This window comes from Aphidius gifuensis, linkage group LG3 (assembly GCF_014905175.1).
Source record: "Aphidius gifuensis isolate YNYX2018 linkage group LG3, ASM1490517v1, whole genome shotgun sequence".
Taxonomy (NCBI): Eukaryota; Metazoa; Arthropoda; class Insecta; order Hymenoptera; family Braconidae; genus Aphidius; species Aphidius gifuensis.
The window spans coordinates 22703222-22730589 of NC_057790.1; the positions used below are offsets into that span (position 1 = coordinate 22703222).

At 25.5% G+C, this 27368-nt stretch overlaps 7 protein-coding genes and 1 long non-coding RNA gene across 9 annotated transcripts in view; 4 read left to right on the forward strand and 4 right to left on the reverse strand.

The window, feature by feature from the left end:
• Positions 1-165: 165 nt before the first annotated feature.
• Positions 166-4043, reverse strand: LOC122852964 (pH-sensitive chloride channel 2-like). Its single transcript, XM_044153118.1, has 8 exons — positions 3765-4043; positions 2309-2510; positions 1896-2125; positions 1742-1824; positions 1511-1666; positions 1104-1425; positions 851-1037; positions 166-770 (listed from the first exon to the last, which is right to left on the reverse strand). Exons 1-8 carry the CDS (start codon positions 3845-3847, stop codon positions 501-503), a joined length of 1533 nt encoding a protein of 510 aa, XP_044009053.1. The 5' UTR covers positions 3848-4043; the 3' UTR covers positions 166-500.
• Positions 4044-4398: 355 nt separating this feature from the next.
• On the reverse strand, positions 4399-7206 carry LOC122852953 (transducin beta-like protein 3). The gene is made up of 4 exons (XM_044153105.1): positions 7066-7206; positions 6931-6982; positions 4754-6853; positions 4399-4675 (listed from the first exon to the last, which is right to left on the reverse strand). Exons 1-4 carry the CDS (start codon positions 7089-7091, stop codon positions 4496-4498), a joined length of 2358 nt encoding a protein of 785 aa, XP_044009040.1. The 5' UTR covers positions 7092-7206; the 3' UTR covers positions 4399-4495.
• Positions 7207-7248: 42 nt separating this feature from the next.
• Positions 7249-8105, forward strand: LOC122852992. Its single transcript, XM_044153166.1, has 2 exons — positions 7249-7682; positions 7766-8105. The coding sequence occupies exons 1-2, from the start codon at positions 7376-7378 to the stop codon at positions 8056-8058; spliced, it is 600 nt and encodes a 199-aa protein (XP_044009101.1). The 5' UTR covers positions 7249-7375; the 3' UTR covers positions 8059-8105.
• Positions 8095-9335, reverse strand: LOC122852988 (28S ribosomal protein S7, mitochondrial). Its single transcript, XM_044153160.1, has 5 exons — positions 9217-9335; positions 8883-9053; positions 8555-8786; positions 8330-8467; positions 8095-8247 (listed from the first exon to the last, which is right to left on the reverse strand). Exons 1-5 carry the CDS (start codon positions 9279-9281, stop codon positions 8167-8169), a joined length of 687 nt encoding a protein of 228 aa, XP_044009095.1. The 5' UTR covers positions 9282-9335; the 3' UTR covers positions 8095-8166.
• Positions 9336-9489: 154 nt separating this feature from the next.
• LOC122852969 (dual specificity mitogen-activated protein kinase kinase 4) lies at positions 9490-12141 on the forward strand. The gene is made up of 8 exons (XM_044153135.1): positions 9490-9925; positions 10043-10111; positions 10221-10341; positions 10409-10495; positions 10564-10741; positions 10816-11235; positions 11299-11525; positions 11616-12141. The coding sequence occupies exons 1-8, from the start codon at positions 9883-9885 to the stop codon at positions 11779-11781; spliced, it is 1311 nt and encodes a 436-aa protein (XP_044009070.1). The 5' UTR covers positions 9490-9882; the 3' UTR covers positions 11782-12141.
• A 978-nt stretch (positions 12142-13119) lies between these two features.
• LOC122852979 (forkhead box protein J1-B-like) lies at positions 13120-18804 on the forward strand. Of its 2 annotated transcripts, none has more exons than XM_044153147.1 (4): positions 13120-13456; positions 16868-17148; positions 17229-17407; positions 17494-18804. In XM_044153147.1, the coding sequence occupies exons 2-4, from the start codon at positions 16908-16910 to the stop codon at positions 17884-17886; spliced, it is 813 nt and encodes a 270-aa protein (XP_044009082.1). In that variant the 5' UTR covers positions 13120-13456; positions 16868-16907; the 3' UTR covers positions 17887-18804. The 2 variants fall into 2 exon arrangements, with proteins under 2 accessions (XP_044009082.1, XP_044009081.1); XM_044153146.1 differs by lacking the exon at positions 13120-13456 and adding an exon at positions 16719-16761 and having other exon boundaries at positions 17494-18746.
• LOC122852997 lies at positions 17015-19100 on the reverse strand. Its single transcript, XR_006373882.1, has 3 exons — positions 18831-19100; positions 17708-17880; positions 17015-17112 (listed from the first exon to the last, which is right to left on the reverse strand). It is a non-coding gene; the product is annotated as an uncharacterized LOC122852997 (long non-coding RNA).
• A 326-nt stretch (positions 19101-19426) lies between these two features.
• Positions 19427-27368, forward strand: part of LOC122852947 (nephrin-like) — a 135148-nt gene continuing 127206 nt past the window's right edge. Inside the window, exon 1 of the mRNA XM_044153093.1 lies at positions 19427-19508. The gene's annotated coding sequence lies outside the window, so the exon portion shown is untranslated. The remainder of the gene's footprint in view (positions 19509-27368) is intronic.

A 27368-nucleotide genomic window follows, 5' to 3' on the forward strand; every position in this document is an offset into this window, starting at 1 on the left:
GAATTCAAAAAAATTATGTGTTATTGATTGACTCTGATAAATAAATATAATATACTTTATTTTATAGGATAATTATTTTATATTTATATTATAAAATTGAATTCAAAAAGGAATAAAATACAAAAAAAATAAATAAATAAAAAATAAAATAAGGTATAAGAAATGACACAGTATATAATTATAATTTGAATAGTAAATATGACGTCCTCAATCCATCATGTAAAGCTATTGATATGATATTGTATAGTTTAAACTTGAATAGAAGGTCTCTGTACGATCCTAGAGCCAATTGGTGTTATGATTTACAACGACAATGTCAATGATCATGGTAGGGTCAAGGTCTAAGCTTATTGTAAATTTGTTCTATTTAAATGACACGATAAATAATAATAATAAAATAAAATATATTATTGTTGATTTTTTTAAATAAAAAATGTAATTTACAGACAATTTTACTTACACTTTCTATTTGTGTATTTTAAATTAATAATATTTTTTTTTTATATATAAATAAATGACCAGTAGACAATATTGAATATAATAAATGCAAGTGGAAATACAATTCTACTGCGTTTATCAATCCATTGTGCTACTTGTTGTGGTGTCATTGTTGTAAAATTACTTAGTTTAGCTAATGTTGGGCGACGAGCAAATGATTTACGTGTTCTTGGTGGACTTTCAAGTGTTTCAACAGAGCCAGAACAATCTTTTTCTTTTTCATTGTTATCCTCAATTCTAACTGATGGTATGTTTATTGTACTCGGAAAACTCTGTTGATATTTTCAAATATAAATTAATTAATAATTAAATTTTATTGGGCGGCTTTTGTCAAGTGTTTAATAATACTTACGTGAACTGTTAAATAATTTTGACTTGTGTAATCATGTTCAATGTGATTTCCATGATCCAATGATGACCAAGAACGTGATCTTTCAAGACCAGTTGTATTTTTTTGAAATTGTTTTCTTGCTAATCTTGGTGTTAATGTTGATTTAAGAATATACTTACTATTTACTTTTTTTAATGGTACATTTTTTCTGTTAATAAAATTAAAATATTTAGCATGATTTTAAAAAAATTTTAATTACCTAATTATTACTTACTTTCTTCTGTAAATTGTATTGACAAATGCAAATTCAACCATTGCAGCAAATAAAAAAATTGTACAGCCTAAAAACCATATTTCACTTGCTTTAATATATGATACTTTTGGTAATGAATTTTCAACTTTTGATGCTAATGTCATAAATGCAAGAATTGTATTTGTACCAAGAACAATTCTCGGTGGACTTGCATCAGCATGAAGCCAAAATGATACCCATGATATAACGACAATAAGTATTGAGGGTATATAATAATCCATAACAAAAAATCCCATTTCTCTTGCAAGTTTAAATGTAATACTAATCGAGCTAAAATTACCAGCTGTAAATAATCATTGTAAAAAACATCAATTAATTTATGTCAATCTATTTTTTGTATTTTTTTTTTTGATTCAACATAAATTTACCAAAATGACCATAGTGTTGTTGCGCAGCTGTATATGATGTCTCGGTATCATTGACCCATTTTTCAACAAGTCGATATTCTGTCAAATGAAGCTCTTTTGCAAGAACAACTGGTGATTCATCCCAGTCTAATTTCATATCATGTACATTATGAGTCCCTTGATTGATAAATCATTTTTATTTAATACTAAAAATTATAATAATAAGAAAAATTTATTTTTAAATAAACTTACAGCTTTCAAAAACAAGTGGACATTCTTGTACATCAAAAGGAAATTTTTCTAATCTCATACCACAGTTGAGTGTTGCCTCGAGTCTTTAAATAATCATTAAATAATAATTTAGAAATATAATTTTAATTTATTGTATTGTTATAAATTAAATTACCTTGTATTTAGTATGACCATACCAGTTGGATCAATAGAAAGAAGTAAATCTTTTACTGAATTTCCCATAATTGCTGAACTTCTTTCATTTGCAACAAAAACTGTTGGTGTCCAGATCATATCATTTGCTGCTTGACCTCCAATAATCTGTGTAAAACCTGGTGCAATATTTGCATACCTCAATCTAGGATCACGATAACGAAACTGGAGCATCATGTGTACATCAAATTGCTGTAAAAAAAAAGGAGTTTATTTTAAATTAAAAAATGTTATTTTTACTGCAAATTTATTCATGTTAAATTTTAGATATTTAAAAATATAAAATAAAAATTATAGACTTGAAAATTTATTTGGTAAAAATAAGAAAAAAAAATAATGTTATATATTGATAAGTAGTTGAAGCAATTGGGTTACCAGTGTTTTAGCCATGTTGGATTTGATTGTGTATATGTTGGCCCTGCAGACAACATGAATCGGGTCACTTGCATTGATCTCACCGGGTGGCCTCATCAATTTATCGTACCGACATTCATTAGTCAATTCTTGAAGTAATTCCGTTTGTGTCAAGTGACTAGCACCATCAAGAATTGGACAATTTGTTGTTGCTGCTGAAGTTCTATTTATAATTTTTTAAAAATATAATTATCAATCTTTTTTTTTTTTAATAACAAAAACTCTGAAAGTATTTTTATAAATACATTTCAGTTTTTAAATTAATTTATATTTAAAAATATAAACTAAGTAATTATTTGTTAAAAAATTGTAATAGTTGATTGATGAATGAAAAATAATTAATACTTTAGAAAAAAAAATTGACATGTGTTTCGATTTTTCTATTAGCATCAACATGTTTTTCTGAATGACAAATAAATTTTCATCAAGACGTCATACTTCATGATAATACAATGCTTGAATAGAAAAAAAAATGAACAATAAAAGTGACTTAATTATCTGTTTTTAAAAAGGACAAGTATTTTGAATAATGTAGCACTGATTGAGAAGCAAGAGCAAACAATCGTCATGAGTTTTCAAGATAATGTGTCTTAGTCACTGATTTTGTTGACATCGTAATTTTTTTTTTTTTTTTTATAATTCTCTCAGTTATCATATTTAAACTTTACATTATTAATTTAGCTCATCATCCAAGACAATCTGTGTTATAAAAAAAAAAAATAAGACTATAAATAATTACTGTCAAGATATCTAAAATAAAAAGAATTTTTTTTTTTAATTTTATTTTTTAACTCAATGCGAGATTTCATCGAGGTTTTATTTGTACAACTGAAAATTTAACTTGACACCCTGTTTTATGTAAAAATAAATTAACCAGTAAATTTTATTAATTTAATAATAATATTTTTAATGAAAGAAAAAAAAAATGTTTATAATTGTTTGGAAATATTGACAGTGAGATAATAATTTAAGAAAAAAAATGTTTTTAAAAATAAAACACTAATTGTATGACCTTGATTAATTAAACAGTTATAAATATTTTCATCGAGACCTTCGAGTAATCTCTTTTTTTTTTTTTTAATTTTAATTAAATTTTTTATTTGTCACTTTTCGTTAACATAAGCAAGGACGCGCGTGTTTCATGCACTAATAATCGTTGAAAGATCTTTTGCTTGTAAATGAATAACCAATTGAAAAATTAATTTTGTGGTAAACCACACATTAAAATGATGCTCGTTACAAAAAAAGTTATACAACAATCAATTAACCCAGCATCATCAAAATATATATATTTTTTTAAATAGCTAATAAATTGTAGTGAAAAAAAAAAATTAATTAATAAAAAATAAATAAATAAATTGCATTTTTATAAAAAAGAAATTTGTAATAAATAAAATTTCGAAAAACAGTGACTTACGGGCTGATGATACTCGATGCAAAATCAATCACATTAATCACAAGAAAAATTAAAAAAATAATGATATTTCTATTGCAAAGCATTGTCAAATATATTTTGGTTTTTTTTTTATATTAAAATTAAAAAAAAATTATTATTTCCATGGAGAATATTCAAATATGATTAAAGTTGCAATTAAAAAACTGAGATACTTCCGACTGATGTTGCCGGTTGACTAAAAAAGTCGTAGTATCTGGCCAGGTAAATTTGCTTGAGCAATCAAGCGCTAAAATAAAACACTTTATTCCCACTTGCGGCAATTTGCTTGTCAAACGTACACATTCCATCATCTACAAATACACTTACATAAAAACCAAATAACAAAAAAAAAAATAAATAAATAATGAACAGAAAAGAAACATTGATATCAGTGTAAAAAAAAAAAAAAAAAGCTCTGATAATACACAAACCTTTGTTAGATTAAATAAGCTTTAATTATTCTCACGTGTTCGCTTACCTTCTGACAAAACGTTCAAACAAACCACCAAGATATATATTTTTTTTTCTTTATTATTTATTTTTTGTCATACTGTTGACAATTTATGACTTTCCTTTTTCTTACTTGATTACCCACCAACTCATAATGATTCATAAATTAAAAATAAGAAATAAACGTAATAAAAAATTTAATTAATTTAAAAAAAAAAATGTAATTTATTTTTTATATATTGAACAAAAAAATTAAATAAAATTTACGTGTGTGGTTTCATTCTTATAGCTGTGTACTTCATAAGATGAAGTTCTTGCAAAAGTTTTGTTAAACGACAAAAATGACGATCTGTGTAGGGAATAAGTGTCTCCAAGGTTGTAGGTAAACCAGTTGCTTCAAAATCACCGCTTCCAATTTCTTTCAACAATGCATTGATGACAAGCTAAAATAAATATTTAAAAAATATTATTATTCATTTAGTTTATTTTATATTTATTTAATTATGACTAATTGATTTTACCTGAGCAATATGAGAATGTTTTCCATTCATATTCCAAGTTGAAGCACAATTTAAAAGAGAATCTTTATATTCAGGTTTTAATTCTTGAATGGAATCATGAAGATTTGTATCACCAGTTTTGATAATATTTTCAATGATTCCTAAAACTTTGAATGGTCTTTCTAGTTTCAATGCAAGTCTCAATGCAGCAATTAAATCTTGTGATTCTTCAAGATTTTTTAATTTTTGATCATCCAAAAGCATTTGTTCACGTTCAGAATTTAATTTGTCACGATTTTCTTGAGTAACATCACGCCAAATAATTAAAAATGAATCACTACCACCACTTATTAATTTTTCTTCATTTGGACTAACTGCCAATGCCCAAACACGTTTTTCATGTTCATCAAGTGTTGTAATACATTCAGATGTTTTAACACTCCAAATTTTTAATAATCCATCAGCACTTGATGTTATTATTTGCATACCACGTGATATAAATTCAGCACGATGAACAGATGATTCATGTCCTTCAAATGTTTTTAAACAACTTAAATCTTTGAGTGACCAAAGTTTAATTGTACAATCAGCTGATGATGTTAATAATACTTGATCAATTGGTGAAAATTTTACACACCAAACACCACGACGATGACCATTAAATACACCAAGTAATTTTAATCCATCTGTGTCCCATAGCTTGGCAGTTTTATCTTGAGATGCAGTGGCTATGAGTTTATCATTTGGTGATACTGTTACACAATTTATATCTTTGCTATGTGCCATAACAGTATTTGTTGCATTTAGACTTAAATCTGAATCGTTGATTGAAATTTTATTTGGTAAATCCCAATATTTAAGACATTGATCCTGGCTAACTGATGTTAAAAATGTTGCAGATGCTTGTGAAAATGCAATTGAAGCAATTGACATTGTATGTCGCATTCCAGAAGCTATACATGACATTTTTTTAGTCTCTTTGCACATCAACCAAAGCTTGACTGTGTTATCCTTTCCTGATGAAGCCATTAAATTTAAATTAGCAGGAGTAGTAGCAAGTGATAAAACAATTTCACTATGTCCTTTTAATAATTGACAACTCATTGTTGTTAGCTCATATAATTTAATATCACAACTATTTGTTGCAACAGCTACATGTGTACCACCATCACCAATATAAACAATATCCAATATTTCATCATTATTACCAACAAATTGTTTTAAACATTCAAAATTTTCAAGTGAATGAATAATTATATTATTATCATTAGTTGCAAAACAAAATGCTTTAAGTTTTGGATTAAATAATAAACGAGTTATTGATGGTCCATCTCTTACTTGTGAATAAATTTTAGCTCCTTTTTTTAATTCCCAAATATCAACAGTACCTTTTTCACCAGCAGATGCAGCATAAATACTGTCTGTTTTTTTATCAACAATATTTGGAAATATAAAGCTTGATGGTATTATAAATGTTCCTTCAACAGATTCAAATACTGGTAAAACTCTTATTGATACACCTTTTTCAATATCCCAAAGAATTAATACTTTATCACGACCAGAACTAACCATATGAATACCATCATCATGAAATGACAAACAAGTTACTTTACTAAAATGTCCAGAAAATGATTTTTCTAATTTACTTGTTGTATAATCCCAACAGTGGATTTTTGTATCATCACCAGATGCAAATATTAAATTTTTTTCAGCAATTGGATAAAATTTTAAAACACTTGTTACACCTTGCATGACTCCTTTTAAATTTAATACACATGAATGATGTTGTAAATTCCATATTCTAACACTTGAATCAGCACCACCAGATGCCATTATTTCATTATTTGATGTTAATGCAATTTGTGGTACTGGACCAAGATGTATTGACTTCCATACTTTTATCAATTTACCATCTAATGGTGACCACATTTTAAATAAGCCACTTTTGTGATGACTTATTACTTGAGTAAAATCATCACTAAGTGTAAAACTATTTATTACATCTTCATCTTCAGGATTTTCAGTTACTCCTAATTGTTGTATTACAATACCTTTGTTTACTGATAAAACTTCAATTTTTCCAACATTTTGACATAGCACATAATCTCCATCTTGGCTCCACTATAAAATTAATAATTATAAATTTATTTATTGTTTTTAAATTAATATTTATATCAACAGGTTTATTTTAAACTTACTTCAATATTTCCACCGGTAAAAAAAGGAGAATGCTTTGCTTCAACAGAGAACCTAAAAAATATCAATGTTTATTTATAATTTTAATTTATACATTTAAATTAATATATTAAAATTAAAAAAAAAATTATTCTTACGCTTCTTTTATATTTGGAGAACTCATTTTTTAATTTGTAAATAATTCATTAACATTAATAAAACAAAATGTTTAATAAATATAAAAATTGTTTTTAATTTTTATGATGATAACGCACGTGTTCAATTCTGTCCATATTTTTCTCTCTCTTACTCTCTCCTCTCTCGTGATCTAAGCGCCCTCTCGGCTCTTATAAAATTCTCTTTGCCAAAATAAAAAAAAAAAAATCAACAACAATCAACAAATTAAATAGAGTTATTGTTTAAAAAAAATTAATAATAAAATAATAGTATAAAATAAACAAAAGAAAAATGACACTGTTGTCAAATATTGTAAGAACAAATATCTTGAAAAAATCAATCTTCAGGACGTATTCATCACTTGGTCCAGCAGCAGCAACAGAACGTTTGGCGATACCTAAAGATCCAATTATTAACTCAAAAAAATTTCCAGAATATGATGTTATATACAGTTTTGATTCAATAACAAATGTTGGTTTATTAAATCGAATGAAATTAAGATCAACAATACTTTTTGGAGTTGGTTTTCCAATTGCTAATGGCCTGGAGGTTATGAATCTTCTTCCAACTGATGGTTCTTTAGGTTTTGCAGTTATTGGTAATTTTTTTATTAATTATAATTGTCAATTTATATAATCAATTATTAATAATATTTTATTAATTTTTTTTTTCTAATCTTAGCTGGCTCTGTTGCATTTTTTTGTCATGGTATTGGTCTCTTTTGTACAAATGTCATTGGATATATTTATGCTAAAAAAAATTCTGATCAATTAAAAATATCATATGTTGGATATTTTGGTAAACGACATGATATCGATACAACTTATGATGATGTATGGTTTCCAGAAACAAAACATAAATTATTTCCATTATTTAACAAAGTTAGCATTGATAATTTAAAATTAAATTTAAAAATATTTGTTGATGGTAAAGTTATTGATGAAGCAAAATATATGAAATTATATACTCGCTAATTTTATATTTATTGTAGAATAAAAAAATAAATTTTTTAATTAATTAATTATGTATTATTATTATTACTTTCTTTTACAATGATAAAGAAAACATTTTTATAAAATTATTTATGACCATCTGTAATGAGCATATGATCTATTGGCTTCGCACTGTTTGTGAAGATCCTGTTTTTTCTTAACAACACTTCCCTGAAATTATAATAAAAATAAAAAAATTATTAATTAAACAATTGATAAATAAATTATAGGAAAAATTATAAAATTAATTTACGTGATTGTTTGATGCATCAATAAGTTCATTAGCAAGTTTTGTTGAAAATGGAACTTCTCCTTCTTTATTCTGGCCTGCTTGGATCAGCCAATTCATTGCCAAAAATCTTTGACGATTTTCCAAAACAGGTACAGGTACCTGAACATTAAAAAAATAAATTATAAATAAAATATATAAGTTGTATTTTAAAATTATGATAATTAAAAATTGTAAAAGTATATCAACCGGGTATGCTGTTCCTGCACGTCTCATTTTTTCTAGCTGCATAACTGGAGTACAATTAACAACAGCTTTGTGAAGTATTTTAGCTGGATCCAATATAATTTGATCTCTATGTTCAGGGGATGCTTTGTGATAACGTTTCAATTGAATTCTTTTAATATTTTCAAATGTGTCACTAACAAGACTTCTTGCAAGTCTTTTTTTTCCTTTTCTCAATACATAATTTGTAAATTTACTGCAAGAAAATATTTAATCATTTATTGGAGTAATTATTTTACATTAATTTATTTGTTAAATTAAAGACAATGATTTTTTTTATGATAATACATACGCAACAATAGGGTCATAAAATTCAGATGATGTTTCAGCACCCATTGCTGGTTTAATTGGTACATGAGCAATTTTTTCAGCTTCTCCAGTTTGCTCCAGGATTGCTTGTTCATCTTTTCTAAATATTGGCTTGATATATGTTGGTGGAAACACACTGTATAATCTTGATCCACTGTAAAATAAATAATAATAATAGTACCAATAGTTTGGTTAGGTTTTACTTGTACATATTTTTGTTTGTATTTTAAAATATTAAAATTTAATATTTAAAGAAAATGACAATAGATTAGCAATAACAATAAATTAAAGATTATAAATAAGAAAATAATGTTTACCTTTGTGAACAAATATATTTACTTAAAAATTGGAGTTTACCAATTTGACTGCCAAGAGTTGCCATTTTAATAACAATGACAATCTTATTAAAATAAATAAACACTTGTATTAATAAGTTGTTAATAATATTTACTATTTTTTGTTTGATAATTTGATTCTATTAAAATTGCAACAAATAGATTTATAAAATAAAAATAATAATAAATTTTATAAACAAAGATGGAGAGAATAGAAAAACAGGTCTTGGAAATTTCGAAAGATGGCGATAATAACACTTGGCATGGTTGGCGTTTTTGACAGACTCCAATAATTTTTTTTTGTCTGTTTTTGTCACACAATTTTTTTTTTTCGGAGTTAAATATAATTAAAATTATTATTATTAATTATTGTCAATAATATATAAAAATAGATAAAGATTTTTAATTTTTTTACATGAATAAAGTAAATGAAATTATTTATATCTATTTATAGTAATATCAATAATAATTTTTTATAATGAAAAGCAATGTGTTGCCAACAACACGTATGTCAGAAAATTCAATATAAATTCCTGTGATTCAAGTGGGTAAGGTCTTCTAATAGGAGTGCCTTTTCAACGAGCTTTATTTGACATTTTTTTTTTTTAATTATAAATATTTAAATAATATATATAATTTGCAATAAATATGGCTGAGAGTCAGGGTAATTCATCAAATCAAATGAATCAAGGTAATCATTTAAAATAATAATGAAAAACAACAAAAATATATAATTTTATTCAACAAAAATAATACCTAACCTACTGGGCTTTTTTAATAATTGATTTAAATATTTTAATAATTACAGGTGCTGAAAGAACATTTAATTTTCAACGTATGGATTTTCGATCAAACAATGACATTCAAAAAGAAGCAGGTAATTTAATTATATTCCACAAATAGCTTGTCCATTGTTATTCAATCATTATTATTTTTTCTTTTGTTTCAATTGTTTTATAAATTATTATTATTTTTATATTTTATAGATGAAAAAAAAAGACAACTCAAGCTTAGTTTTGGATTACAAAGTACCAGTGTGCCATTTCCTAGTTTTACAAACTCAAGTCACTCCAATTCATCAACAGCATCTCCAGTTAAAATAGCCTCGTGAGTATTGAGTTTTTAAAAAATCAATTTAACTAAATCCAATTAATTTATTAATATTTAATTGTAGACGGCCCATCATGCCAATACCAAAATTACCAGCAAGACCAAGAACAGTTCCAGCACCACAAGGAAATTATTTTCCTGATAAAGCAAGGTAATTTTAATTAAATCAATTACAATGATAATGACGATGATAATAATAATGGTTCGTTTGTTTTAAAGGGATAAATTGAGAATGTCTCAATCAATGCAAAGTACTGGTAAATTACAATTAACACCAGATAAAGTTTATGATTTTACATCTGAAGATTTACAAGATCTTGGTGAAATTGGTCGAGGTGGTTTTGGTACTGTAAATAAAATGATTCATAGGATAAGCAATACTGTTATGGCTGTGAAGGTAATTATAATTAAACAAAAAATATTATAAAAGTTTAATAATATTAATAATGAAATATTTAATTTTTATTAAAGAGAATACGTTCAACAGTAGATGAACGAGAACAAAATCAATTATTAATGGATCTTGAAGTTGTTATGAAATCAAATGCATGTCCATGTATTGTGCAATTTTATGGTGCATTATTTAAAGAAGGTGATTGTTGGATTTGCATGGAACTTATGGATACATCATTAGATAAATTTTATAAATTTATTTATGAAAGATTAAATGAAAGAATACCAGAACAAATACTTGGTAAAATAACAGTTGCAACAGTAACAGCTTTGAATTATTTAAAAGAAAAATTAAGAATAATACATCGTGATGTTAAACCAAGTAATATACTATTAGATCGTGGTGGAAATATTAAATTATGTGATTTTGGTATATCAGGACAGCTTGTTGATTCAATTGCACGTACACGTGATGCAGGATGTCGACCATACATGGCTGTAAGTAACAATTTAAATGTATAAATATGTTAAAATTATATTTATATTTTTATAATTTTTTAGCCTGAACGAATAGATCCACAAAGAGCACGTGGATATGATGTTCGTAGTGATGTTTGGTCTCTTGGTATTACACTTATGGAAGTTGCAACTGGTTACTTTCCATATCCAAAGTGGAATTCTGTATTTGAACAACTTTATCAAGTTGTTCAAGGTGATCCACCAAGACTACGTCCCAATGAAAATGGCCTTCTTTTTACAATGGAGTTTGTTCATTTTGTCAACACGTGGTAAGTTGTTGTTGTTGTTATTATTATTACTATAATTTTATAAATATATACCTATATGTATTATTATTAATTTATTTTTATTTGATAAAGTTTAATTAAGGAAGAAACACAACGACCAAAATATAACAAACTTTTGGAACATCCATTTATAAGACGATCACAGGAAGCTCAAATTGATGTTGCTGCATATATCGGTGGCGTTTTAGACACTATGGCAACCAATGGTATTACGTCTTTCACAACCAATCAGCCTTAAAACCTAAATAAAGAAAAAGAAAAAGAAATTAATAATTAAATAAAACAACAATAAATAATAAATAAAAACTAATTGTTTAAAAATACAAAAAAAAAAGAAGAGAACTTTTTTTTTTTTTGTTTTGTTGATACAATCAGTTGGATGACCCAATCTAGCGTGCGTAGAATCCATTTGTTGTCCCTTTTAGAGACTGTATACTGTGTCGTGTCATGTCATCAATTTAAAAAAAAAAAATTTATAATAATAATAATAATTAAATGCAAAGAAAAAGGTATGGATAGTTGATAAAATACTCGTACTTTAATAGCGAGTAGGGGTGTCAAATACCCAAGTAGATAAAATAGTGAGAAAATGAGAAAATGTGTGATGAAAATTTAGCAAGATTTCTTACATGATGATTTAATTAAAAAAAAAATTCATGCTTTACTTTTTGCCACTTTAGATAAAAAAAAATATATATATATTAAGAAAAAAAAAATACAAACATATAATACCAGCAATAAAAATCATTAAAAATAATTTATTTCAATGTAGTTGATAAAAAAAAAAATACTGCATTTGTGAATTCTTCTTTTTTTTTTTTTTTTCTTTATTAAGGCACATGTTGAAAGAAAAATTTATTTGATATTTTATTAGCGAGAAAGATAAAGAAAGAATGATAAAATAATTATGAAAATTGATGGTGTTATTTATATAATAAAAAAATAAAGAGAGAAAGAAATAAAAAAATTGTTTATCTTCGTTTTGAATTCCAGATTTTTTTTCTTTTTTTTAAAATAAAACACAGTGCACTTTACAGCACTTGAATATTTATTGTTTAGATGTTTATTTTTTTTTAATTTTTCAAATGATTAATTGAATAAAGCAATCTTATTACCGATGTTGAAAACAAAAAGAAATATACTGTAATTTAAGTGATAATAAATACCTGAATATTCATTGAATTTTTATTTTTTATTATATTTAAAAAAAAAATTATTTAAATGTTTTTATATATAATCTTGAACAACAGTTAAAGAGCTGATCCAACAAACATATGATGGGTGGGTAGAAATTCACCCACCATGACGATGCGTGGCATATGCTGCGGGTCCAGGTGTTACCTTGAAGAAAAAATATAAAATAAAATGCATAACATATTTCGATAAGTAAAATCATTTATTGTCAATGTTTAAATATATTTTAGAAATTTTTATTTTTTATAAGCTTGCAATAATTATGTAATGATATTGTTGATTCTAATTTTATAACTGGAATTTATATTATTCAATACTGCGTAATAAAACACGTGTTATAAACCTGTCGTCATGATGCCGGCGTTGGTGAACCTGCTGCCAGGTGCGCCATCAGTAACAAAGTGCCTCGGAGGGGTCTAAAATGTCAGTGGCACAGGGGATGGTAGTAATACCACACGTTCTTTCCACCATTGCTACTTGACCAGCAAACAAATCGAAACGTATTTAATTCTACGTCAAAGTTATATCTATGAAAAAAAAAAAAAACAAAATGAATTATAAATCTTGGTGAATAAATTTCAAGTGATATAATAGTCAAGTGTAAATTAATTTGAAATTACGAAAAAATAGAATAGAAATAACAATATTAGAACGTTTTGTTTTTTTTTTTTTTTCTTTTTGAATTATATTTATTATTGGATTATCATCCCTGCAATCTGGTAAGCTTGTAGCCAACATATATTTATTTTATTTTATATTTTATAATTACACGCTTTTGATGATGCTTTTTATTATTTATTTTTGGTGCAATTTTGATATATTTAAGTTGAAAATGCTGCTGCGCTTAGTTAAGATCAATTTTCTTGAATAATTTATCATGTACACCCTCTTCAACGTTATACTCGGACATACCATATCTATATCCGGTTACCTATTCATTTTTCTATATCTGGTCGATTGAATTTACAATTGTCCATTCAAGTAAATCCACATCATCATTTGACATGACCTATTATTGTTTTTACTTTATAAATTACTCTTATTTATTATTATTAAACATTTCGTTTTTTTTTTATTTGTTACATAATTTTATGTAACCTTGAATTACTTTATTTGTTTTCATTTTTTTTTTTTTTGTAATTATTTAACTAAGGTGGAAAAACTTATTATTGCTACACGTAGTTATCAAATATAACTACGTAAAATTATTTGAGTGATTAAAAGCTAAATGATAAAAAAAAAAAAATGATTACTGTCATATTGAAAGATTGATTGCCAGACCATTTATCAAATTGTTCTTGTTTTTTTTTTATCAATTTAACAACAAATAAAAAAGAAAAATTGATTCACAAAATCAATGAAATTTAATAAAATTATTACATGATTTTTAATATTTAACGATGACAATATTTCACTGTAGAAAAAATAATATAGAAATAGCTTTTATAAATATTTTATCCTGACGTGTTTATTAATTTTTTATTATAATTTATTCTATTATTATTATTAATATTTGATTAATATTTTTTTTTTCTTTTTCATTATGTTATTCATAAATAATAATGTTAATAAAAAAAAATTCAATTGCGTTTGTATTATAAATTACAAAAAAAAAGAAAAGTATTAAAAAAAGTGACTGTTCTCGTGATAATTGCAAAATGAAAAATAAATAAAATAAAAATAAATATATTATCATAATTCTATGATAAATAATATTGTTGTAAAAATGCATTTAAAATAAATAAAAAACCTACACCACCTGTGTACCAGGGGGGGCTAAATAACGACGTAGATTGTCACAGTTGGGTGACTCACAACCTGGCGCAATACAGATGTAATACTGTCTATATATATACACCCCCATCAGAGTAGGGTTGAAAGCTTATAATAAATATTATAACTTGGTTTTTAAATTCATTTGTTGAAACAACAACTCACTCTAAAGACTAAAATTAATCAGATAAATTATTTTCTCTATATAATAAACTGCAATTGTTCAATATCAAATGAATAATAAAACGAAAAAAATATAAATAAAAAAAACACCAAATATATTTTTCAATAAGTCCATCGAAGGGTTTTGATATCCCCAACGTATTATTGATCGTGTCTGGAAAAAGCTTTTAACAATCAACTTATTTTTTTTTTTTAAATAAAACGAATTGCAAAAATACGTAAAATAAAAATTGAAAAAAAAATCATTATCAAGAATTTATCTCAGGTATTTTTGTTTGAGCTTTTAACTGTATTTTTGGTCGTGGCTAAAAAAGCTCATGGAAGATATAAACCTCATTTATTTGCGTGTCTGACCAATGATAGTGAAGCTTCTCTGAATCTCAATAGCCATTCGTGTCCTAGCTTGTTGAGTAGACGGGGCTTTTTTTCCCCTTCTTTCAGAATTATCATCATAGGCGGTCTCTTGTTTCTCCAATGTTCGATCAATGGATGTACATACATATCTCCAAATACATCCGACCTAATGGTCATCTATTAAAATGAAAAAAAAAAACATTAAAATTACGAAAATTCATGTCTGATGTCTGATCATTCGTTGAGATGTACTCCTTTTTTTTTTTTTTTTTTTTTTATGAAATATTATTAAATATATACACGGTGGGAAATATTGATAACAATGAAAATGTAAAAAGGCATGTACACGTGCCATATACAGATATGCATCCGGTCATTCATGTTGGCCATCTGGGCCTTGTCACCATGTCATTAAATATATATGAAAATGGAAAGGGACTATAAAATATTCTATAAGGCATATTATTTCATTTTTTAATATTATAAGACATTAGTAATAATATATATATATATATTGTTAATTATGTTTTTTCTTGTATAAATTATTAATTGGTTGACCCAGTGAAGTAAACATGGAATTTTCAATTGTCGTGGCTCATCGTTTTGTGGTCGCTTAACGATCGATCCTATTTTTATGTAACTGTATATTTATATTGATGTATTCAAGTATATAACACGCAAATAATCTATACCGCAGACCTCGAAAATTTCTGACGGACAATGCCGGACATATATGTATATATTAAAACCTAGTTTTTATTTTTATGTAATTTTTTTTTTTATTTCTAATTTTATTGAACAGATGTAATTGATAATTTATGGTGATTTTTTAGTCTTGGCATTTTGCCATTTGAAATGAGAATTTTTATATCACAAAGAGTATACATGATGAGAAGAAATAAATTTCAGCGGAGATAGTAATTTTTTATTTTTTTACTACTAAGAAATAAGTGGAAAAATTATTGTGGGTCAGACTTGATTGGAATATTTTTTTACTCTATTTTTTTTTATAATATAAATTTTTTTGTAAAATTAAAATAACAAGTAGCTCATATTTTAATATATTTTCTGCAAAAAAAAAGTATAGAAAAAAATAATTATAAGGATAATAAATCAAATGAAAGTATCCATCACTTTTGAGCCCTAAATTTTGGCGTTTATTTTTTTATATACCACAGTATTGAATCAATAAATAAAAAAAATATTGAAAAGGGAAATAAACAGTTGTTAGTAAAATAAGCATTGAATTTTTATGATAAAGTTGGTATGGTTGATAGAGGGATGAATATGGTGGTTTGAATAATGCCGGCTGCAAGGGTCCACCTGCAGGAAAAACAACTCGAGCACCTGTCCACGACGACGTTGCCGCTACCACCATTGCACGCGTCCACAACCACCACCACCACCTACCCTCTTGCTGAGTTAACAGCCCCGTGACGTTCGTATATATTTTTTTTTTTCCAACACACGACTTTTGTAAATATGTATATATATTGTTATACTGTACACAACCTGACAGCCCACACGCAGCTTGACCAGTCAGCCCCTGTGCACAACGAGGATCGAAACTACCTAACAATATTTTTTCCAATTACACTCACGTCATTTTATCATTACTGTTATTGTTATTATTATTTTTCATTTTGTTTTAAATAAATTCTTAATTTATTTATAATTATATTTAAAATTGAGTATTCAATCAATTTTAATAATGGTATAATTTAAATAGAAATAAGAAAAAAAAATATAGAATAAAGATTTCTATTTTCATGTGAAAAATATTTAAATAACTTGACTATTTTTGTTTTTTGTTGTTTCAGATTATTCTGGTTATGAAAAAATAAAAATTACCTTGACAAGATGAAGATGTCAGATTTACTGGTGTTTCCAGATGACCATGTGGCTTCTTCTATTACAATTGAAACAATGGAAACAGATGATGATTTTGGTGTTGAAGCTGAATTAACAAGTTTATCATGGTTACAATCATTAGATATAACAAGTGCTTCAAGTTTACCAACACCACCATGTTCACCATCACCACCGCCCATCACAAAACAGCAACCTAAAAAAATGTCACCATTAATGAAAGCTCAACTTGGTAAGTTTAATGTACAATTTATATATTTTTTTTAAATTTTATAAATGCCATGATTAATGATTGTTTTTTTTTGTTTTTAGATTTAGCAGAAAATCGTGAAAAATATCAAACAGACATGGATGCAAAACCACCGTATTCATATGCCACCCTCATTTGCCTGGCGATGCAAGCAAATAAAAACAAACTCACATTGTCTAATATTTACGCTTGGATACGTGAAAATTTTATGTATTACAAACACGCTGATCCAGCATGGCAGGTATGATTATTTTTATTTAAAATAAATGTATTACGAGATGTTAATTTAAAATGTATTCAAATATTTTAATTAATAATATTTTTTAGAATTCAATACGACACAATTTATCATTAAACAAGTGTTTCGTTAAATTACCAAGAACAAAAAGTGAACCTGGCAAAGGTGGATTTTGGAAATTAGATTTAAAAAGATTGGATGAAAGTAAACGTGTTAGAAGACGAACAACACTTTTACATCATAACAGAAAAAGCAGAAAACCAGTACCAGAATCAGATGAAAATAATAAAAAATCAAACTCACCATTGTATGAAACACCACCAAGTTCTGTATCACCACCAATTCCTGATAGTCTATCAGAAGTACCAGAATCAAATCAAGTCAGTCTCACTGAAGATGATTTAACTGGTTTGCTTATTGCAAATATTGGCTGGGATGAAAATCAACTTGACTTGCTTGATTCACTACTGGATTCTCTATAAAAATAAAAAAATAATTAACGATAAATTATACACTCAAGTTTGAAAACAATATTTTTAAAACAAGTTTAATTTAATTTTTTTTTCTTTTTTAAATATATTTCTTTAAAATAATTATTGTGTCAAACTTTACTAGTCGTGTTTGACAATTAAAAATAAAAAGTCATGCCTTAAAATTGATCAGGAAAAATTAATATTTAAATAAATAATATATTGTACATTTAGTTTGATCAATAATTGCTGTTTAAGATGTTGTAAATATGGGATTTTAAAGTTCGTTTTATTGCGAAGCTAACTGAGCTACTTGATCAAAAAAAAAAAACAAAATTAATAATAATTATTTTATTAATAATATCAATTATTAATTCAATATACATTTATTATACACAAAAAAAAAAACAAAAAACTTTTTAAATTAAAAAAAAAAAAAAGTCAATAATTTTAATATAATATTTTAATTAATTTTTTCTTTTGCAAATAAATTATTAAATTATCTATCTCAATAACATATAATCTTTAATTGTCTGTGTGAGATTAAAAAAACAAAATGATTTAATTTTGGTGTGTATTTTTGCTTTTTAAAAATTAATGCCTTATCAGAATAAACCGTCCAAAAAAAAACTATTCATAATTTTAGAAAATAATATATTAATATTTAAATATTAAATAAAAATTATTATGTAAGAATAAAATCATGAGCCTCATGTCCATTTTAAAGTAACGAAAAAAATAGTGATAATTATATCTGATTGATGCAAACTGGGTGCCTCGTTTTCCATTGAATTAACATTTACCTTGTACCATAAAAATAAATAAATTAATTTGTATTAATAAATAATAATAATATTAACAATAATTTGTATTGGTATATAGTTTAAATACACGTAATATAGAGATGCATAATATCAATATAAAAAAATATTTATTCAACCTATTTGTTTACGTACATTTTCTCCATGTGTGTTGTTGATGATGCTGATGTTTTTGTTTATGTCAAATTAATTTGGCTTGGCTGTACTGCATGTCATGTGTACCAGTTTTGTGTTCAACAAATTTTCATGGTAATCACTCGTTCACTTGTATATTCGTCTTTAACAATCCATGTGTGGTAACAAATTTTGTACGAGAGTCTCTTTTGGAACATTTGGTTTTGTGTACAAAATTTTGTTGATAATTATTTTGCCACAAATTCCATATAAACTGCTACGATATATCCTAAAAATAAAAGATTATTAGTTGAATTTATTTTTTTTTTAATTATTATGTTTATTTTATTATTTAAAAATTGATTAACAATTGCCTAAATATTCCACTTATTGCCTTGTTTTTTTTTTTTTTTTACTTATTTGATAATAATAACAGTAAAAAAAAAAAAAAACCGAAAACAAGACTTGACATCAGAGAGACATGATTGGCTGATACAGTTTCAAGATGGCCGCGATAATTTTTTGGCTGTTTTCGGGAACCCCCGAGGGCCCGGAGCCTGTTGCGCGTTTGCGGGGGGTCAGTCAGTGTTATGAATTTGTAGTGTGAAGATGTGTCCTATGTGTTGTTCTGTGTGCTCCTGTATCTTGCTAAGCTGCCCTTTTGGTGTTCCTGTCTATCCTGTTTTTGCTGTTTTTCTGGTATTGTTTAATTCTTATACTTCTTTTTTATTTTTTTTATTAATTAAAAAATAAATTTTCAACGTATCGGTTCGCATCGGATCTGATCGGTTATTTAATATTATATTATAATAAATTGGAGTAATTCTAAGTTTTTTTTTTTTTTGGCAAAAACTGCGTCGCAAAAAGCCAATGCACAAAATGGCCACCGCGTCGATGAATAGTTGAAAATTTATTTTTTATTCTTTCATTATTTTCCGTCTAAATAATACCCGTCTTTTATTTTTTTTGTCTGTTCAGTCGTTATATTTATTTTCGTCTAATTTTTTAATTAATAATTGATATATATTTGCGAAAATAAATTATTTTTTTTTTAATTTTTTTTTTTCGGACAACGTCGGGACAATGCCGTCATAATTATTCGTCGTCGTTTAGCCGGCTTTGGGATTGTCAAAATTGTTAATCCTCGAACAATTATTTAATAATTAATATTTTCATTTTAATTGCATTTTTTGGAATGAATAATTAATTATTAATTTTCGGTGGTGATATTCATTCAGGAATATTTAGGCGAATACATTATATTTTTTTATAATTTTTTTTTTTTTTTATTATTTGCGTTCTTTTTTTTTTTTTTCATAAAATTAACGGGCGGGAGAGAAAATCAAAATGGCTGCTCAATCTTGTTGAATGTTACTTTCAATTGTTTCCAGTAGATGGCTGAATTATTTCAATCCGCCATCTTCGATAAATAAGCGCGCAAATCTAACAACAGATTTAAATTTCGAATCATTGACACTATAAAAAAAAATTTCTATTATTTCATTATAATCAAAATTATCCAACATGCAAAAATTCTTTTTAACTAAATATTTTAATTTTAAAAATCAAATTTTATTTTTATCTATAAATAACATTTTAAAATTTATTTTAATATTTTTTTATTATAAAAAAAATTAAAAGTGAAACAGCTATATATTTTATAATAATATTTTGGGGGTTTTTGATTTATGTATTGCATTAAAAATTTGCATTAATAGACATCTTTTAGAATTGAATAAAAACAATAAAAAATACTGAGTAGAAGTTGTTGATTTTACCAACAACTGCGTGTAAAGGGTATACGTAGAAATTATATAAATTCAAAGATGCATCAAGCAGATGGCTCTATCCTACACATGGGCGTCGTTCAAAATATAAAGTCAATATTTCCTGTGTACGTATATAAATATATTTTTTTTTATTTTTTGTATATTTTTATTATGATTTATATGATATTTATTTTCTTGTAAGCCGAAAGATTAAAAATTAATATCCATAAATTTCATACAACCAGGCAAGATTTTGGAAATAATATTCTGAATAATTTCCGCTCTAAATCACAAACCCAAGTTTTATGATTATCACACATTGTTGAAAAGTCAAGTTTTAACTTTAGCATAAAGCCTTCCGACAATGTTTTCAATTACTAACTTTTATCTTAAACTTGCAAGTTGAGCCGGAAATTTATCTACAACTTTTAAACAAGAAATACACAAACTTTAAAAATTTCATGCAATAATTATTATATAAATATTTTTATCATGCATAAAAAATTCATTTATAAATTTATATATTTATTTAAAATGAGTTATTTTAATATTTTCTTATAAAAAAGATTTAATTCTAATCAAAATTATACAGTACGATTGCAGCAAAATGTGATTTACTATAACTGCCTCAATAAGATTATATCTTGAATAAATTTGACCTCAAATTATCAAATCGTCAACAACTATATCATTATTTATTAAGAACAATATATTTTGAATTTAATTATTTAATTAATTTACAACTAGTTGTGCATGTAAAATTAATGCAGGCGTTTTTTTTTTTAAATTTTATTCAAACTAAAAATGATTTATAGAATTTATTATAATTATTATTATCAAGTCATGGTTATTTTAATTTTTCAATAAAATATCTACATATATAATTTATCTATTGTCAATAAATATCGGAGAAAATTTTTAAAAACTTTGAATAAAAATAAATATTCAAAAGTGGTTATAGCCATGAGGTAATTTTTCTTTTTTTTTATATTCGTCTTTCGAGCCACGTACTGATAAATAAAATTATTCATATGACTTTATGTATAAAAAAATTTAATAGTATAGTAGATTTTTATTGTTTCCGATATTTTATTCATTGGGTATTCTTATAATTTGTGATGTTGAAAGATCGATTGAGTCACGCTTGCCAAAGCGTGATCTATTGCCAAGAAACTTCAAACCTTTTTTATCCTACACACTGCTATTCACCCATATAGGGTTGATGGTCTGCCAATTATTTCCAATTTCGATTATCTTTTCTACGACCCTCGTGAAAAAGTTGTCGGCACGTCGAGCCAAAGAAACGAGATATCAACAGAATGATTATTCAGCACCCTCACTAAAGAAGAAAAAAAAGAAATTCCACAAGATAAAAAATTAAAGGTGGCAAAATAAAATTTTAACATTAAAAACAATATTATAATTGTTTTTAATTGGCTTTAGAGAATGTTGGTGTGGTATTTTTCAATGATTTTCATATATTTATATAAAAAAGCTTTTATAAAATTGTTGAGTATACTTGGCTTACTACAATTGGCATTCATTTTGAGGTCGAGGTATTTCGGTCTAGCAATGAGCGTCGGTTCAACACAAAAGATAATTTGGTGTGTGGTGCATTCATGGCTCCATGGATTTTGAAAACTTAATTCGAGTATACTGTAGAAACTCGAGACTTTGTAATAATAATACTGCAACTCAACAGAACCATGAAATGAAACAATAAGAAAGAATTATATTTAAAAATTAAAAAACTTTATATTATTTTGTATATTTAATAATAATATACAATGAAATAATAGAAAAAAAAATTATATTATAAAGATTTTAAATAGAATATACAAAGTCAGTTATCATAATATTCTTTTAACTTTGGCTTTTGATAATTTTTCGTTTCTATTTTTTATATTATTCATTAATATAAATTGTTTACTATCATCGTAATTACTTTTTTTTTTTTAATAAACTACGAAATAATAATTACCAAAAATTCCTGAATAATTAAATACATACTTGGTTGATTATTGGATTTTTTTTTTTGACACAAACGTGGAATTTTCATATTAGTATATTGGACACATTTTTAAACGTGTTTGTTATTTCAGTTATTTAGCTGTCACACGAGTCATCAATTTTTTATATCTATATTTTTTAAATTAAAAAAAAAAAAATAATGAAATTATGAAAGTATAATTCAGAAAATTCATGTAATAATATTACAATTGTTGACAATTTGTATAATTGCAATTTGTTTGATTATTATTTTTTATTATTTTACTTTATCTTATACAATTTTAAATTCGACAAATGAACTAGACAACAATACAATTTCGTGAGATTGTCTCCCATTTTTTTTTTCCAAGATATTTTCTTCAATTTTCTTGAAGAAAAACAAGGCACACTGGTTGTACTTTTTCGTTTATCGTCTTCGCCAAGATTTCCCAGCTTGTCATATAATATCTTTTTATCCTTTTTTTTTTCTTCTTATTTTTCATCATTTCATTTTAACAATTTCAACGCCAAGTACCTTGGAATCAGTGACAGTAACTTTCTTCGTAAAATTTTTTATGTTGCAAATAATAATTAATGAAAATTATTTAATCTCATGATACTTGTAATATATATAAATTAAATTTTATATATAAATTAAAAACAAAAGATTTTGAAACAAATAAATTTTTTACCGGTAGTTAAATTAAAGTTTTAATAAAGACTTGAACGACAATATAAAATAATAATAATAGTTTTAAAAAAATTATATAATTATTGTTGAGTTCACGTTAACTTGTTACTGCTAATTTTCTGAATAGTTTGATTTAAAAAAAATTCAGCATCTTGTCAGTTATTTATTATAAAAAAAAACATCTTTGACAAAGTGTCAAGAATAATTAACAGTTTGACAAATAATGATGATTATCGTGCTGACAGATTATCAACGAGAATGTAAAAATAAATAATACGATTTTATTTAAAAAAAAGAAATACAAAATAAAAAAAAACTTTGTTGAGAATGTCCAAGTTGTGTTGGCGAGTCACACTGAAGTATAAAACAGCCCTCCAATCAGTAAACTTGGCTTATATCCAGTTTTAGAATAAAAAATATCAACGTAGTCAGGACTAACTGGTGCAATCGATGACATTTCAACGAGATACGAGTTTGCTATATATACATTTTTCGTACATAAGCATACTTTTGTGTAAATAACTCTTGATTGAAATTTTCTATCAAACATAGTGTTAGTTGAACAGCTGCAATAAAATTACAATTATAAAAAACAAAAAACGCGCGAAACGTTATAGTTTTTATATTCTGAACTAAATAATATTATTTTTATATAAAAAAATTAAATTAAAAAAACAGTACAACTAAAATTCCAAACAATTAAAATGATTCTTTATATATAAGAGGATCATTATTGTTTTTCTTTTATTTTATCATTTATACTATTAAATAATTCCACGAGTTTTTTTTTTTTTTTTTTTTTTGATATTTTGATGCGACAATTAAATCTCTTGATACTTAAACTCAAACTGTTTACTTAAAAATAACAAAAACCTCACAATTTCACGTTCTATTCATTGAATGCTTTTGTAAATTTTACAACTGGGCAATGTGTTGAGAGAGAATGTATAAACATTAAAGTGCGAGCTTCTATTTCTACAAGAGTTTATACACATAATATGTATACCAATAGTATAAATATATATATATATTTTTTGGTTTTGTATTTAATCTTTTGTTGTATTTGCTCTTGTACAAAACGTTTAACTATATTCAACATAAAAAATTCAACCACAAAGCATTTGTCTGGAGTTCAATATTGTTGTATATACAATGTCAACGAGGGTCGTAACCATTCAAGACTCATAAGTCAATACAATACAATGAGATTTTAGAAAATTCAATTATTATAAACTGGATAAATATATTTTAAGTTTCATATATCATACAATTGAATATGATATTTATATATAAATATATTTATTTTTCAATCAGACATATTGTTGTCATTGTGTATATTTAACACTAGATTTTATATTTAAACAAACAAATAAATACAAATATATAGGTATACAGGGATAATAGAAAATAACAATTTAAACATTTAAATATTACATGTATTACAAGACACCAAGAAGAATATAATATACATATTAAATAAATATATAAATATATAAAAAGGCTTGAAATAGTTAATAAGTTGTTGGAGTAGAAAAAAAAAATAAAAAAGTAAATAAATAAACAGTGTGGGTCACTCGTTCGATAAAACGTTGATTCTTGTCAGCACGATCTATGTACCTGTATATATAAAATATATAAAGTGTAGAACAGACGAGGTCAGTTATTGCCACCGGGAGCTAGACACGTACGAGTAAAATATCGATCCATTCGTGCGGCCAATTGTATTGCGTATACAGATATATATACAAATAAAATATTCTATAAACCATTTACAGAAGCTGAGTGCATCGTCCTAAGTTATAAATAAACATGTAGATAGTATTGTGTATATAGATTGAAAGAGAATATATATAACACCCAAGTAGTAATAGTAGTTGTAGTAGTCAGTAGATGTAACAAGATTCGGCAACATGACCTCCTGAAGCGTCAGTGTCGTCCACAGGAGCAGCAACATTTTGACTGATTTAGGAATATGTACAGGTGAAGTTTGTTTTGTTGAATTGTTAGTTGGTTACTTGTATTTCTATCTCATAACAAGCTTCAGGGTTAACATGTAAAATAACGACATAATACAGTGACATTGCAGATGGATAAATTTTGCCTCGGGGGCTTTATATACAATTATTCCAAGTGCAGGTTTACTTGTTCTATCTATCATATACTCATTGTTTGATAACTTTATCGAATATGTCATTGACACGCGAATCTCAACAAATTTTCATTATACAACAACACCTGTTTGTAATAACAGATACATCATTGTCATCAATATAAAATTAATTATCATAAACAGATCATATATGTATTAATAATTCAAATATTTATTAATTAATTTAGAAATTAATTAAATTGCGATAAATGTATTAATTTTTGTATATTAGTTTTCATTTATTATTTTTATTTATTTTTTTTATTGACTATTCGTGCAAATATTTTGATTGATTGATTGATTGAAATTTTTAGATTAAAAACTTGTTCCAAAGAAATATGTTATGAAAAAATATAAAAAGTAATATCGGAAAAAAAATTTATTAATTTTAATATCAAACAAATTTGTATTAAAATTAATAAATAAAATAGTTTTTTTTTATATATATATTTATTGAATATATCTTTTTTGAATGAAATTCTTAGATATACAAACTTGAGCCAAAGAAATCTGAGCCAGTGAAATTTTAATCTTGTAGAATAAAAAAGAAAAAATGAAAAAAAGTATTAGCATAAACTGAGCTGAAATATGACAACAAAGTAAGCAATAAATAATTTGAAACTTGAGTTAAAATTTTACCAAGTGTTAAAATACTAAAAAAAAAGTAAAAAATGTTAAACAACTTAAACCGATACAAAGTATCAATTTTTTTTTTTAAATGTAAACATGGATGATAAAAATTAAGTTGTAATTTTAAATTACTAATTTGTCGGTTAAGATCTGATGACATTTGATGATCACGTTTTCCTAGAGGTGTGTAGTTGTTATTATTGGTGAATGATTATCAAACACAACTTGTGTATGCTAACAATAGATTATTAATTACTCGTCAATGATGCCCGTTCCAGTAGACAATGTGTAGATTATAGTCTGCATAGATAAAGTCTTTCTCTCTCTCTATTTAATTTCTCTCTCGCATATATAGAGCTTCTATATTTATCTTATCCGGTCAACCCTTAGGCAATGGATAAAATTAAACCATATATATATATAAATTCATCTGCACATGATGTAACTTTGTTTTCTCTTCACTGACCATCACCACCCTATTCTCTACAAATTTTATTCCCCATACAAAATAAATTTCATCAACTATGAGACATCCTCACGCACACACAAATCCATATATTATTATATGCTAGCGTTTCCGAGACTCATCTAACTTTACCAAGCGCACATAACGTATTAAACGATATTCCTTGTTGAATACGCTGGCTTGTATATATGTATGTAGGTATATACGCAACGCCCTCGAGTATATTATCTATCGAAATAATCGTTAAAGTAGGGTAGAAAATATAGCTCAGATAAAACAAGTCACAATATATATAATGTACCTGTAGAGTTGAGTAAAATCACGGTTGACAGACACTATGGCATCATGATTGGATGTTATGTTGTATTTTCTCGATGTTGTTCATGATGACCACTAGAATATACATTTACCAATATCAATTCTCATCATCATACACTATGCGTAACTCAATATTTCAAAATCATTATCATCATAATGATTGCATCAGTATGCATGTCCAATATAAAAAAAATAATATACATTTGTTGAACTTTATTTTGAGGCTTGAAAAAAAATATAATCAATTGAAATTAATTCTTTTTAACAATTAGGATAGTTGAATTTAGTTGTGTTAATTTTAAAATGATAATTTCATGGAATTTTTAATTAGAAATATTTAAAGTTTTTTAAAATTATATTTAAATTAATTAATTTTATGATATTGATTTTGCATTATAGGATAAAGAATAATTAAATATGTAATATAAATAGAGAATACAAATAAGTTCTATTTACAAATTCAATCATCAAGTTTTAATATTGGTAAATTGTTTTTTATTTCTGTTTAATCTTCGATCATAATACTTGATTTAAATACTTGTAAATA